The sequence below is a fragment of the Artibeus jamaicensis genome, unplaced genomic scaffold (genome assembly GCF_021234435.1).
Source record: "Artibeus jamaicensis isolate MK-2021 breed Jamaican fruit bat unplaced genomic scaffold, CSHL_Jam_final contig_3174, whole genome shotgun sequence".
In the NCBI taxonomy this organism is placed as follows: domain Eukaryota; kingdom Metazoa; phylum Chordata; class Mammalia; order Chiroptera; family Phyllostomidae; genus Artibeus; species Artibeus jamaicensis.
The window spans coordinates 1,860,376-1,876,512 of NW_026521738.1; the positions used below are offsets into that span (position 1 = coordinate 1,860,376).

The 16,137-nt window shown below is 37.0% G+C and overlaps 1 protein-coding gene across 2 annotated transcripts in view; it reads right to left on the reverse strand.

The window, feature by feature from the left end:
* The window catches only part of GFPT1 (glutamine--fructose-6-phosphate transaminase 1), a 57,856-nt gene that overhangs the window by 32,620 nt on the left and 9,099 nt on the right, over window positions 1-16,137 (reverse strand). For both annotated transcript variants that reach the window (XM_053663373.1, XM_053663372.1), the window contains 5 exons: window positions 9,019-9,144; window positions 5,156-5,214; window positions 3,582-3,716; window positions 1,974-2,035; window positions 1,485-1,564 (listed from right to left, as the gene is read on the reverse strand). In XM_053663373.1, coding sequence (XP_053519348.1) covers window positions 1,485-1,564; window positions 1,974-2,035; window positions 3,582-3,716; window positions 5,156-5,214; window positions 9,019-9,144 — 462 coding nt within the window. The remainder of the gene's footprint in view (window positions 1-1,484; window positions 1,565-1,973; window positions 2,036-3,581; window positions 3,717-5,155; window positions 5,215-9,018; window positions 9,145-16,137) is intronic.

Genomic DNA, 16,137 nt, shown 5'->3' on the forward strand with positions numbered 1-16,137 from the left:
TCATCTGATTTAAGTGGAATATAATTATTATTATGCCACTTTATTTGGTCACCTGGAAAAAACAGTAAAAGCCTGAAGGGCAGCTCAAGGTTCTCCCATTTATGCAACCTCTTCAATAACAGGTCAGATTCAAATTCAACTCTGTTGAGCTGCACACTGTCTACCTACTAGGAACTAATGAGAGCTACTAAAACATAAACCCTGATCTCAGAAAGATCTGTCTAGTGAAAAAGTTTTCCTCCAACTTCATAAGACCTTAGCCAATGTTTTTTATAGTTTCTAAAAACAAAAAAATAAATAAAAGTAGCTTAACACAATGTACAAGGTAACATATACATAATGTATACACAGCATAATTATTAACAGAAATCTGAAACTCTGGATCCAAAATCTCTACTGTCACTAGTTGCCTCGTTTTACTTCTGAAAAGGGAGGGAGAAAGATAAGGAAGATAAGAAATTGCAATACCTCAGAACTAAAGGTTATTTAAGGAAATAAGTTTCTGATACAGATAAAATAGTGAAAGCAGTCACTATCCAAGGATGAATAGGTTTAGAGTACTTTGCTAAATATTTTTCAAGAAATGAAGAATTATACATTAAAAATATGGGTTCCAATTTCCTGAATTTACTTCTAGTAACTAGTAAATGGAAAGAGTACATCTTTTGTCTAATTACATCAATAAAATGATCCAGAGTTTGTATAGATGAAAGTCCTATAAAAAATTCAATCATAAATTTAAAAAAGGATAATGCCAAGTACAAAGCCAATCAAGATATTGAATGTAAATCTAAAAAGTAAAATGTCATGCATAAATAAAAACCATTAAAGCCAACTATGTCAGTTAAAAATTAGGCTGAATTATTCAAACTACCACTGAGTCCAATCTATAACAGCCTAGCAGACGATGCTCTTTTCTTCATGTTGAATCTTATTTATGGTTCATAAATCATGTACCCTACATGATTTCAATTTAAAACAAAAGAAAAAAACTATTTTTCAAATCTCAGAGACTACAGAGAAACAAATTACTGAAAGCAGTTTTCTAAATGCCAAAAACAGACACACAAAATATGCTTTGCATATTAGAAAAATATCAAAATGTTTTCCCATAAAATAAGCACAATTTTAGAGGCCCAGAACATTCATTCACTCCAAGAACAAAGAATTAGTAAAGAATGAGCAAAAGAGGGTAAGATTCCTCCCCATCCATGCGGAGTGCATTTCCCACCTCTTTCTCCCTGTGATCCCCACCGTGTGAATTTTGATCCAATCTGAGTCCTAGCTATGGATATACAACAGAAAAAAAAATTCTGCTTGTCAGAGAAATCACAAAACAAATCCTTTTCATGTCTAGACAGAACTATACATGAGTAGACCTGACCAAAGAGGCATTTATTTCAATTTAAGGAAAACAATTTTTTATATCTACTACATTCAATTTATACATTATTCCCATGGCATGATATAGGAATAGTTTTTACCTGTTCTGTAAAGTATTGGAATGTGATCAGTAGAGAGTTTATGTTCACTTCGTACACCAATCAACAGAGGGCTACCGCGTCTGTTAGTACAAAATTAAACAGAATTAAAACCATTTTTATAAATAACATATTAATGATATAAAATTTAAATGTGATGACAGAACACTCTTCAAATAAAATTTCAATTCTCTCTCCAAGGTCAATTTCAGATATAACAAAAGAACAATATAAACAGAACTTTAAAAAAATATTCAACAACAGAAGTAGGCAAACTATGACCCACATGGCAAGTCTGTCTACTTTTACTGGGACACAGACAAGCCCGTTCCTTTATGTAGTTTCCACGGTGGTTATCACACTGCAAGAGCAGTGTCATTGCAACAGAGGCCTTTTTAATGAAGGGTCATTTATACTGTGTAGAAAATAAACTTACAATTGAAAATTTTCAAAATACGTATAATTATTAGGCATTATTAAATTTATATATACCTTGTGCCAACAGCTTGGCCAGGAAAATGAACACTTTTAAATACAAGTGCAAAAGCACCTTCCTACAAAGGGAAAAAATGGATTAGCAACACATATGATAATTAATTATCAAATGTGAAATGTCTAAAACATACTGGCTTTACAACAGAAATTTTTTTTTTTACACAAATGCTCTTTTGCACTAGTTTATCAACTAGTCTAAACATGAGGCTCTGGCCAGATAGCTGTTAGTCACAGCGTTGCCCCAATATGCCAGGGTTGCAGGTTCAATCCCCAGTCAGGACAGATACAAGAGTCAATCAATGAATGCATAAATGAGTAGAACAATAAATCAATGTTTCTTTCTCCCTCTCTCAAATCAAATATTTTTTAATTTTAATTTTAGGACGACACTTCCTCATGAGCTTTGGCATATCCAAGACCCACTTTTTTACCAAGCTTATTCTTGAAATAGGCTCAACAGATAACAGTGCCAAAAGAGACCCTTTTAAAAGTCATCTTTGTACATACTACCAACACTTCTCAATAAATAAATACACCCTATCTCCCATACTACACATTAGTAAAGAAAGGAAAGAACCAGGAAAAGTCCCAGGTTCAATATCCAAAATCCATTCTCTGGCCAGTCATTTTATACCACTGTTAACTTAAACTCTTCAACCTTGATACTGGAAATAAATATACACAACCAAATTATTAATATGCACATCATACCAGCCCTCTACCCAACCTCCTCAGGGACAAGCTCTAAAGAAATCAAGAATGAATAAAGAAGGATCATGAGGTAGGAGAGGGAAGGAATCACCACTTTTCTCTTGGGCTGGGAAATAATTTTCTGTAGAAGCACAGAGCCAAGTAAAAGTCCCCATAAGGAAAAATAAGGAGTGAACCATACTGACTCAGAAACATGCAGACATTATCCTAAAAGCTAACCTTGCTAAGTTATTGACTGGGAAGAAGAATGGAGTGAGCAGGAAGCAAGAAAGTGATGAATCCCCAAGTGTGTATATTGCATGTATGTTTTATGTGGTATGCATGGGTCTGTGTGTGTGCATGCACAGTTTTTTGACAAACTGTTTAATCTTAGATTACTTTTAATTTCCATGATACTAAGCTACAGTGAAAGAAGAATTTTAAGTGTGTGTGGGAAGGGAGGGGTCATCAGTCAAACAACAATCTCTCAAAATTATTCGAATTGAAAAGTTATATATGGGAAATAAAAGCCAAAATATTTTTAAATTAGCATAGTTCCTGCTCCTCAAACTTGATTTTAAGGATTTATTGTGATTAATGTTGGCAATAATTATCTTTAAAAGTGTGATTTAAAGACTGACGGTTACCAGGGGGAAGGGAGGTCGGGGGACTGGGTGAAAGAATTAGGTACAAACTGGTAGTCACAGAACAGTCCCAGGGATGTCAATGGAATATAATCAGTAATACTGTAATAACTATATATGGTGTCAGGTGAGTATTGAAAATATTGGGGGGATCACTTTGTAAAGTATGTTTGTCTAACCACTACGCTGTACACCTGAAACTAATACAAAATAATACTGGGGATAAAGGGTAACTGAAAAATAAAATTTATTTAAAAGTGTGGTTTAATACCAATTGTTGGATAACTCTCTCCACCAAGGTAGTAAAACTGGTGTCTTGACTTTCCCGATTGTCATACATGTACTTAACCAGCTTGGCAATTGTCTCTGTGTCTGTTTCAGACTCAAAGTCATAGCCCTTGCTTTCCTGTAATTAGAAAGAAGAAAATGATGCATTTAAGGAAATACTCATCATATCTAAATCTTTTCTACAGAGTTTTTGCCCCAAAAATCTCACTAACCAACTTCTAATATTTTTTTGACCACCATACCCACTACCCACTGTTGAAAATTAAGGTCACCATCTAATTATAGTGAATCCAAAATAGTGAGGTATTCTGTGTAACTGAATACACACTTATAATTACATAAATCTATATATGCCATATATGAATTAAACAACTTTTAAATGATTAAAATATAATGAAATATTTAGTATAAAACACTAATTCCATAATGAATATAGAGTCGCACCTCAGTACTCGTTGGCTTCAGAACTTGTGAAAGCCTGTACTCATCGCATTTTGATGAGAAAACGTGTTTCAGCACTCAGTGCCTGCTCGGAACTCGAGGCACTTGCTAGAGCTTGTATGAATCACACCACCCAGCAAGGGAAAATGCTTCATCAGCACTTGTCATGAGTTCCAGAATGAATTAATGAGTACTGAAGTACCACTGTAATTCTTTATTTAACAATGATATTTTATTTTTTTAATGTTATTTAATTCTTTTTTTTAAATTTTTTAATTGATTATGCTGTTACAGTTGTTCTATTCCCCCTTTCATTCCTCTCCACCCTACCCCCCCATCCCCACCATTACCCCCCCTTTAGTTTATGACCATGTGTCTCAATTCCTTTAGATTCTATATTTCCCATGTTATTCTTGCTCCCCCCCATCTATTTTCTATCTACTGTCTATGCTACTTACTTTCTGTACCTTCTCCCCCCTTCTCCTCCTCCCACTCCCCTGTTGCTAAACAATGATATTTTATTATCCAATACAGAAGTCATTAGATATATCCAGCTATTTAAATTTAAATTTATTAAAGTGAAATAATTTCCAATTTAGTTGCTCAGTCACACTAGCTCAAGAGCCACATGTGGACAGTGGCTGCTATACTGTGCAGCACAGAGACGGAAGGTTACCATCACTACAGAAAGTTCACTGGGACAGACCTGAGAAAGCACCATGAAGGTCATCATCATGATCACTACTATATAGTGCATAGCAATAGAGAGCACAGAACCTTTATTTAATCTGTCCTGAGTCTTCTCACATATCCTAGAATCTTTTAAAAATTACAAACAAGGTCACTCACAATGCAAAAGACACCCTCAAAATTCCAATTTTCTTTGAGCTTCTGGCCATTCATAACAAAGCCAAATAATTATTTCCTTTTCACATAAGAAACAAAAATGTTCCACTGTCAATAAAGAAAAGTCCAATAAGCCATCATATCCTCGCAACTGTCTTACGAATTGCTTGATCACACCTACATAGTACTTATTGTACATCTCAACAAACATCACTGCTGTCACTAGGAGTAATGTCAAAGACTGGTGTCTTCTTAGGTCACTTTACTCACCAAAAATTTTTTCAAGTCTTTGTAGTTGGTGATGATTCCATTGTGAATAACAATAAATTCTAAAAGAGAGAAAGATATTAATAACCAAAAATTATAGGTCTAGTAAACATTATAAAGAGCCATTACTGTTAACAGTTTTTTTTCAAGCCAAAAAAATGTGTCACATGCTGTACTTCAAGGTGTGATCAAGTATTTTCTGCTTTTCATTACCAGATTATCCTCAGGTTGATCAGCAGCACAGTTTATGTGGCTTAGTGGAAGCACGCAATGTGAAGAAACACAATAAACTGGAGTCTGGAGTCATCAATTTCAGTTGTGGCTAAACTACTAACCCCCAATGTCACCATGTGAAAGAAGCAAGTTCTTGGAGCTTACATCCTCTTTTGCAAATAGACAGGGCTGAACTAAGTAACTATTATTCTCAGTTCTTTGTTAATTCATTCTTATGCATAAAACATTCCTAAATTTAAAGAGAAGCCTTTCAAACTAATATAATTATTTGATTTACAATAAATGAGTTTAAGAACTAAAGTTAAATAAGCTAAAAAGAAAACCAGACATTATTCAGTTCTATAATTAAATTTATTTTTCTAAGGTCCAGATAAGTCCTGGAATGCTAAATGTTAAAACCAAATTCCAAGATCAAATACATATGAAAGTATGATATTTTCATCTTTTTTAATTAAATAACTTGGAAAAATGTAAGAATGGATAATCAAGAGTAGACAGTATTATTTACAGCTACTGACAGTGTACTTAAAGATTACTGATAGGAATTTACTATTTAAAGTTTATGTAAGTTAGGAGAGAAATCACCACTAAATTCAATTTTATATTAAATTATAAAATGTTTTAAAAATAGTTAACAAGCTAACATTTTGACATAATGTTAAAATGACATAGATTAATGAGGTAAAGCAAAAAACCTTACAGCCTTGAATCTGAATCAGAAGTGTTAGTGTAAATGAGCCTGGATTGAATGCATTACAAACCAAATAATAAAATGAACATTTTCACTAGATTTTTAAGAAAGAATAGATGATACCCCACAGTACTAATACAAAAAAAGAACTAAAAAAAAATTTTTTAATGCTAGAACACAGACAATCTTAAACAGCTGATAGCTGACATAAAGACTTAATTAAAGCCAAATTTACAAAATATAATCTAGATATGTTTTTAGGACTCTTTTATAAATACCTTGTCATAATTAAGCATTAATCCCATTCCATATTTCTCAATTAAACTATAAAATCTTATCCCAAAAGGGATATATATACATACACATATACTTTTGTATATATTTGCTTATTTTTAGAAACAACAAACTCAAAAAAAAAGAAATTGCTACATGGTTATCTCCAGAGATAGAATAAGAAAAATAAGACAGAAACTATATTTATTTTAACATGCCTTTTTTACAGGTGTGACCTCAAATATGCAAATACTTTTTTTAAATAAAACTAATTTTTAAAGAAAATCAACCCCCAAAATTCAAGATAAAATAAAACATATTAACAAAATGCTTATCAGTTAGTAGCACAACCACATACAGAAGGATTATTCTGAGTGATTCTGAAACACAGTAATTTGATTATACATCCCTGAACAGATACAACCTAAGGACAAAAACATTCACAAGCAACGGTAAACATATTCATATGTTTGTGTGGGTATTATGATTCTGTTTAATGTATATCATGTAACAGATAAATAAGTATGTTACTAGTGTGAGGAACTAAGTTTCAGGTTTCATTGAAAGAAAATACATAGATTAATGAGGTAAAGCAAAAAACCTTACAGCCTTGAATCTGAATCAGAAGTGTTAGTGTAAAATTATGTTGTGTTTTACTTTAAATTTATACAAATGCAAGTGCACTCACAGAGCCAGCTCTGCCCTCTGAAAAGGCCTAAGTGTGATAAAACACTTCTAGGACTTGACTTATAGTCTTTAAGTATCATTTCCACTAAAAGGAACTAGGGCCCCTTAGGGAAATGGCTGATTCCAGCCTGGGGCAGGTGTAGCAGAATGTGGAGCATCTTGGCCTACCAGGAAATAACAAAGACTACTGAGCCCACTGGGTCACATCAAAAGGACTCGGAAGCCAATCTGAATAAGCTGCAAATGGCCAAAATTTTTTGTTTATCAATATAAACAATTATAAACAATTACTTCAGTGTTTTGAAACAAATGAAATATTTTTAAGCCATGAGTTTATAATTTTAAAAGGATCTCATTGCTCATTTTAGAATTTGTGAACCAGTTTATTTTGAAAAATAGTAAATGAAAGGGAAAAAATCAAGCATTAATCCTGCCTTTCCTATATACTCTGTACCTCAGAGTAACCAAGCAGTTGATAATAAAGAAGTTTCTCTCTATAAAAGTATTTGGGATAATAAATGAAGAAGGAATAAAAGTATTGTATTAGACCATCACCAATTTAAAATCCCTAAAGAAATAATTAATCTTGGCAATGATCATCAATGACTACTAACAACACAAAGAAAAACATCCAAGATTATGACAAGAAAAAAGTTCTGAGATGTCCTAAATTAAATTACAGCAGGCCAGAGGGGAGTTGCTTTGTTAAGAGAGACAGGGGCAGAAGCCAAAGAAGGACTGTTCATTACTTTGAACTGACTTCTAGGCCACTGTTTCTGCTCTTATCTAAAAAGAACAGCCCATTAACTACCACACGCCACCACGAACTTCCCAGGCTGTTGTCCAGAACCAATCCAAAAGCAACAAACACTTCTCCCTTACTATCACACCTATCCCAGAACTAGCCCCACTTCACCTATCCCTACCCCTGGGCCTTTATCTATAGCCAATGTAAATTCTTTCAAAACAACTTACAGCTTCCTTTTCCAAACTCAATATATAAAAGAGCCAGTCAATCCAAGGGTGGCAAACATGTTTGTCTTCCCAACTAGCCTTGCTGCTGGTGGTTTAAACTGTATGTCCCAAAACCTGATCCTTTTACTGCCAGTATATCACTCAATAAACCCTTTATTTCAGAAAAGCTTTCAAGCTCACCCTGGTTAGCATGGCTCAGTTGGTTGGCAAGCCTCTTGCAAAGCGAAAGGTTGCCGGTTCAGCTCCCAGTCTGGACACATGTCTAGGTTGCGGGCCTGGTCCCCAGTTGGGATATGTGCAAGAGGCAACTGACTGACATTTCTCTCACACACAAATGTTTCTCTCCCTTTCTTTCTCCCTCCCTACCCTTCTCTCTAAAAAACCAGTAAGTAAAATCTTTTTAAAAAAATGAGACTCCTAATTTCCCCACACTCCCCCCCAAGTTTCTAACTTTAAAAAAAGGAAAACTTACAACCTCAAAGGTTATTATTTAACAATTAAATACACATACACCCCCAATTGTAAACAAACACTATACCAATTTGTGATAAATAGAACAGACAGAGAAGCACGTTAAATGATCCATGGGATGCACGCAATCAACATGATCTAGACTGTTAACACCTCTATATGGCAAACGGCAGAGGAAACTACAAGGAAAGAGGAGAAGTCTCTTAAGTGACACATCAACATACTAAGTCCTTACCTTTTAGAGATACAACACTTAAATATTAAGAAATTAAGTGCTACAATAGCTAGCTATCTGTGACATATCTATCTATATGATATCTATTAACTTCCAAAATAATCTGGGTGAGAGGTATAGATAAACATAACTGATCATGTTTGATAAATGTTGAGTCTGGGTGATGAATACATCAGGTTCTGTACACTCTATATATATGAATATGTGAGAAATTTTCCAGAATAATGAAAAATAAGAGCTTCCATTCTTTCCCATTATTGGCCCTCTGCAATCATTCCAAAGCACGTACAACTTCCGTACCATTGTTTTTATCGGAGCGCTGGGGGTGGCTATTGACAGGACTGGGTTCACCATGTGTTGCCCAGCGGGTATGAGCTATTCCAAGGTGTACATCAAATTCAATATCCAAGTCCATATCCTGTTGTTCTGGAGATAAAATGAAAAATTCCAATATTAAATTACACTGTAGAGATAATGCTAGATTTAAATATAATTATTACAGTGCTGCTCAACTGGAATATACCATTATTAAAACTAAAGATCAGGCATACTCAAAATAGTAATTAAAAGATTTAGAGGAGTTAAAGCAGAATGCAGCTGAAATACTTAGGGCAAGTGGTTTCAATAACAACCAAAACAATGCATGCGAAGAGATAAAACAGCCGGCCAAGATGGAGGCGTAGGTGGAAACACTGCCTCCTCGCACAACCAAGTTGAAAGACAACAAAATTTTAGTAACAAAAACGCAACCAAAACACAGAAAATTGAACTGTACAGAAGTCTGACAACAACAAACCATTCTTCCAGACAGGTAAGAGGGGCAGAGTCAGTGGCTGGTGGAGCAGGGTGGGGCAGAAAAAAGTTGCCAGACCAAACCAGGCATGCAGGTGGCAGCTGGCAGATCCCAGGCATGGGGTGGCAATGGGCAGACCCAGTGAGGGCACAAGGCAGCTGGCTGACCATGGTCACACATTCACACTCAGATAAACCAGGCAAAAATACGAGCAGTGAGACAGACCATGCAAACCAGGGCCCCAGCAATGGGAATTAAAGCCTAAAAGCACCAATTGGAAAAACTTTTGGGGTCAAGGTGCTGGGAGAAGCTCCCAGGCTCACAGAAAGTTTGTTGGAGAGACCCACAGGGTCCAGGAAGGTGTACAGGCCCACACACCGGGGAGCCAGCACCAGAAGGGCCCAATTTGCTTGCAGGAAGCAACAGAGGGGACCAAAATCTAAGAGAGAACGTGGAACAAGTGCCATTGCCTCTCTCTGATCCTGCCCCCACATACAGCGTCACAACCCAGCGGCCTGGGTCACCCCGCCCTGGTGAACACATAAGGCTCTGCCCCTCATAACTAACAGGCACGAACAGACCAAAACATTATGGCTCAAGAAGAACAGCTCAAAGCCCCAGAGCCAATACTTCTAAGCAACCAAGAGACAGCCAACCTATCAGATGCATAATTCAAAACACTGATGATCAGGATGCTCACAGAACTGGTTGATTTTAGACACAAATGAGAGGAACAAATGAAGGCTAAACTAAGTGAAATGAAGGGAAATGCACAGGAAACAAATAGTAATGGAAAGGAAATTGGGACTCAAATCAAGGCAGTGGGCCAGAAGGAAGAAAAAAGAAATGACCAAACAGAAAAGAATGAAGAAACAAGAATTCAAAAAAATAAGGAGAGGCTTAGGAGCCTCCAGGACATCTTTAAACGTTCCAACATTCGAATTACAGGGGTACCAGAAGGGGAATAGGAACAGCAACAAGTGGAAAACTTATTCAAACAAATAATAAAGGAGAACTTCCCCAATCTGGTAAAGGAAATAATAGACTTCCAGGAAGTCCAGGAAGCTCAGAGAGTCCCAAAGAAGTTGGACCCAAGAACGAACACACCAAGGCACATCGTCATTACATTAGCCAAGATTAAAATAAAGGAGAGAATTCTAGAAGCAGCAAGAGATAAGGGGACAGTCACCTACAAAGGACTTCCCATCAGACTGACAGCAGATTTCTCAAAAGAGACCTTACAGGCAAGAAGGGGCTGGAAAGAAGTATTCCAACTCATGAACTCCAAAGACCTACATCCAAGATTGCTCTATCCAGCAAAACTTTCATTTAGAAAAGAAGAACAGATAAAGTACTTCTCAGATAAGATCAAATTCAAGGAGTTCATCATCACCAAGCCCTTATTATATGAAATATTAAAGGGACTTACCTAAGAAAAGAAGATAAAACATATGAACAGTGAAAGGACAGCAAACTCAGTTATCAAGAACCACACCTAAAACAAAAGCAAACTAAGAGGACAGCTAGATCAGGAGCAGAACCATAGAAATGGAGATCACATGGAGGGTTAGCAACAGGGGAGTGGGAGGAGATGAAGGGGGGAGAAGGGGGGAGAAGGTACAGAGAATAAGTAGCATAGACAGTAGGTAGAATATAGACAGGGGGGAGGGCAAGAATAGTATGGGAAATATAGAATCTAAAGAACTTGTGACACATGGACATAAACTAAAGGGGAGAAATGGTGGGGAAGGGGGTGTGCAGGGTGGAGGGAAATGAAGGGGGGAAATGGGACAACTATAATGGCATAATCAGTAAAATACAAAAAAAGATAAAACAAATGTGACAAAAATTAACTATTGGTAAAGCTAGATGAAATATATGGATACTTAATGTAGTATTCCTTCAAGTGTTCTGGAGGCTTTAAAATTTTCAGTTAAGAATTAAGTACGAAAAGAGTTAATGTGATTTTTAAAATCTATATTTAGTCCTTGCATTGATAAAAATCAGTATTGTTTCAACTAGACACGTATAAAATAAATTCATTTTCTCAATTCACACAACCTTATGACCATCATTTCTTTGGTTCCCCAAACTTAGTCACAATATAAACTGCAACTGTGAAGAGCTTCCACAATCACAGAATAGGTCCTTGTGGATAGAAAAACACTATTAAAATAGAGGGTTATAAACCAATGCCACTTCATCTTGAAATCAGCTACTCTAATTCCTTTTACCTATGAGCTATCTCTTCTTCTTCCAGGAAAAAAAATGGACAGTTCTAGTTATTTACTAGTAATGCCCCCCTTCTAATTTCCTAAATACAGAATTTATTTAGCAAAGATAAAACTTACCAGATAACAAAACTTATCAGAATTAGGTCTAAAATAAGAACAAACTGCTCAGAAGTCTGAATAGGAAAGTTTGTGCACTTCAGCACAGTCTTCGTGGTTTTTATGCTGCCGTATCATAAGTCATTCCAAAATACAAATCTGATCAAGAAATAAAGCTTAAAATCCTCAAACAGACTCCCATTGTTTTAAAAAGTGGTTTGCGCCCTGCCTGGTGTAACTCAGTGGACTGGGCATCATTCTGCAAACCAGAAGGTCACTTGTTCGATTCTCAGTCAGGGAAAATGCCAGGGCTGCAGGCCAGGTTCCTGGTTGGGGATATGCAAGAAGCGACCAACTGATGTTTCTCCAGGTTCCGGGTTGGGGGTGTGCAAGAGGCAACCAATCAATATTTCTGTCACACGTTGATGTTTCTCTCCCTTTTTTTCTACCCCTCTTTCCTTCTCTCTAAAAATAAGTAAAATCAGCCCTGGCTGGTGTAGCTCAGTGGATTGAGCACGGGCCTGCGAACCAGACAATCGAGGTTCGATTCCCAGTCAGGGTACATGCCTGGGTTGCAGGCCGGTTCCCTGCAGGCCACTTCCCAGCAGGGGATGCACAAAAGGCAACCATACATTGATGTTTCTCTCCCTCTCTCCTTCCCTTCCCCTCTGAAGATAAATAAATAAAATTAAAAAAAATAATAATAAAAAAATAAAAATAAAAATAAGTAAAATCTTTGAAAAAAATAAAAAGTGGTTTGAACATATGAGGGGGACCCAAAGAAAACTGGAATTACCTTCTGGAGGGCAGACCCCTTATAGTACAGGCTTCCCGTGCTAGGTGGGTGTTCCAGGAACACATCTGTATCAGTGTACCAGCTGGTGATGCTGTGAGAGGCTGTGTTCAGCTTCAGTGAATTGTTTTGAAGACTTTCAATATGTTTGCCCATTTCGTGATAATGCACCTGCCCACACCACTCTGCGTATTCAGCAGTTTTTGACCAAATACAGCATGACTCCTGTGCCCCACCCTCCCTATTCACCCGACCTTACCCTGAGTGACTTTCTTCTTGTTTCCCCGGATGAAAAAAAGTCCTCAAAGGGAAATGTTTTGCTGATGTGGAAGAGACAAAACATAAAATGGCAGAAGCACTAAAAGGCATCAAAATCAAGGAGTTCGGCCCCAGCTGGTTTAGTTCAGTGGATTGAGCACTAACTGCAAACCACAGGGTCGCTGGTTCAATTCCTGGTCAGGGCACACGCCTAAGTTGCAGGCCAGGTTCCCAAACACTGCATTGATGTTTCTGTAACTCTCTTTCTCCTTCCCTTCCCCTGTCTCTAAAAATAAATAAATAAAATCTTTTTTAAAAATCAAGGAGTTCAAAAACTGTTTTTGAGCAGTGGAAAAAAACACCTTGACAGGTGTATTGCATCAGAGAGAACTTTGAAGGTGACTGAAATTTAAACTTGTAACAATATAAAATTTTTAATAAATAAATTCCAGGGTTTTAGGGGTGTCCCTCAAATGAATCATCCTAAACCTAGTCAGAGGTGCCTGCAAATAAGATCCTCAAATTTGAACATACAACCAGTTTCTCAAGATAGAGGCCCAGTGCCTTTCATGGCACATCTCTCCCTCATCTATCTTTCCATCCTCATTGCCTTCCCCTCTCCAGTTACTCCTCAAAACTCTCAACACACTGCCCTGACCTGCGAGACTCAGTTGTTTGAGCATCATCCCAAAAAGCAAAGGGTTGCCTGTTCAATTCCTGGTCAGGACATATGCTTGGGTTGCAGGCTGGTCGCCAGTTGGGGCATGTACAAGAGGTAACCAACTGATGTTTCTCTCTCCTTCTCTTTCCCAGTCCCTTCCCCTCTCTCTAAAAATAAATAAAATCTTTTAAAAGCTCTCAACACACCTTTTACAAATACCAGATAACACTTACTGAGTACTTTGTGCTGGGTTCTCAAGGCTTTTCACCACTCTATCCTTATAACTGTGGTCCAAGCTACCACCACCTTTCACCTGAACTAATTCAACAGAATTCTAACTGGTTTCCCTGTATCCAATCTTCCATCTGTACAATCTGTAACAGTTTTGCACACAAACCAAAGTGATCCTTTCAAAACAAAAGTTAGAGCATGTCACTCTCACAAAACTGTCTAATGGCTTCGCATGACACACAAAGTAAAATCCATCGTCCTTAAGACCCTGCATGACCTAGCCCTCAGCCACCTCTCTAGCTTCATCTCCTGCCACTCTCCCCCGCCCTTACCATGTCCCAGCCCTACTGACTTGCATCCATGTGACAGCCCAGTCCACACAGGTTCTTTGCACTTGGTGTTCCCTCTGCCTAGAATTCTCTCTTTCAGACAACCACCTGGTATCTGCTCAAGTATCACCTCTATTATACTTTGTCTTCATACACTAATCACTACCTAACATTATACATTTGTTTGTTGTCTGGCTATCTCATTAAACAGTAAATTCCATCACAGCAGTGAGTTTTGCCTATCTTGTTGTGTTTTGTTCTCAGTGCCTAGAAAGATGGCTGATACATAATAGGCACTCAATAAATATTCATTTTGTCATTGAATCTTCACAATACTCTGTGAGGAGTACTATTGTTTCCATTGTACAGATAAAGAAACCAAGGCTCAAAGAAATCACAGAATCTGCCTGCCATAGTTCATAATGAGTAGTAAATAGAGACAAAATTTCGACCCAAATCTATTTGACTCCGGAGCCTAAGATTAAAACCACCATGGTAAACTCTGCTGCACTATTACATTTATGACATATTGTCAAGCTGGCTTCCATCAGAATTTGAGTTCTACAAAAGCAGCAGCTTGTGTTATTGTCTTTGAACCCTAAGCACTAAGAGCTAAATAGGGCAGATACTCAAATCTTTATTGGATGGCTCCATCAATAAATAGATTCAATCATCAATGTATTCTGATGGCTTACCTGTGTTCTGAATAACTAAGATAGCCTAATAAATGACCTTCAGAAAAGTAAAGAATACTGTTCATCACTAGTTAACAAACTAATGCAAGCAATAAAAGCATCTGACTAGTTTTTTAGACTAACTACAATTAAAGCAATATCTCCCTCCACATGATGGCTAGAGCAACACTGGAGAAAGAGTCTTTAACAAAAGTCCGTAAGTTGAAACCATGTCAAGTTCATGGTAATTACCAAACCTATTTATTTCACTGTTGTCATTTGGGAACATGTGCCCATGTTCCTTATTCATTAAGCTGATAGATCATTCAATTCTCCAACAGGTCGAGACATCTTTTCTACTCTCGAGCCTCAATTCTACCTATAGGCCCTCAATTTCCACTTTGCTCAGCTTTTTCCGCTCACCTCCTAACTGTCTGGCTTAGCTTTACTTTTATCTCTGACTCCTATGAAAGGCTAACTCGTGACCTGTGCCTCCACCTATTTGAGCTGTAATTCCTCAGTAATTTCCTTTTTTGCATCTTCTATCTTCCCACCACCTTCGTGCTCCACAAGTTTTGCCCTCCTCATACTTTTTCTCAGATGTCATTGTTCTCTTTTTCATTTTTAATAGTTTCAATGTTTACATTTCCTATCAATGATAAAAACTCGAATACCTACATCCAGGCATAACAAATGTCAACATACAGTCATTTGTGCACTACATCTTTTTTAAGGCATACAAAGGCAGCAGCCCCCTTTGCCTTTGCCCCCTCCATGACCTACTGCCAATACCACCTAAAGACAATACCTACTTCTCTGTCAATTTCCTTATCTGCAAAATGAAGATGAGAATTTTACCTCCTTCATGGGTTACAATGAGGAATAAATGAGTTAATAGACATGAAGCACTTACAAGAGTACCTGGGACACAGAAAGCAATCAACAAAAGTTAGCTATTATCAAAGTCAGAAGCTACCAACAACCTCTTACTTGACAAATCCAAAGACCTTTTCTGAGAAGTCATCCTTCCTTTTTGACTGGGAATAATAATATAAACATCACAAACATCCAAATAGCTACACCCAGAGTTACCCAAAGTTAACATCTATCCATTTGTGCTTTAGATCTTTGTTAAGATCTAAAATGTAAAAGATGTGCTTGATACCTCCTTTGTACCCTGCCCTCCCATTTCTCCCCAGAGGACTCAAGTTGACGCAGAACCTTCTCCACTGTGCCTTCAAACTTCTATTATGCTAATATATGTCCATAAATTATAGTATTCTTTATGGGTTTTTTTGAGGTAGCAAATATTTAATGACAGTAATATTGTAAACACTGAAATGATATCAG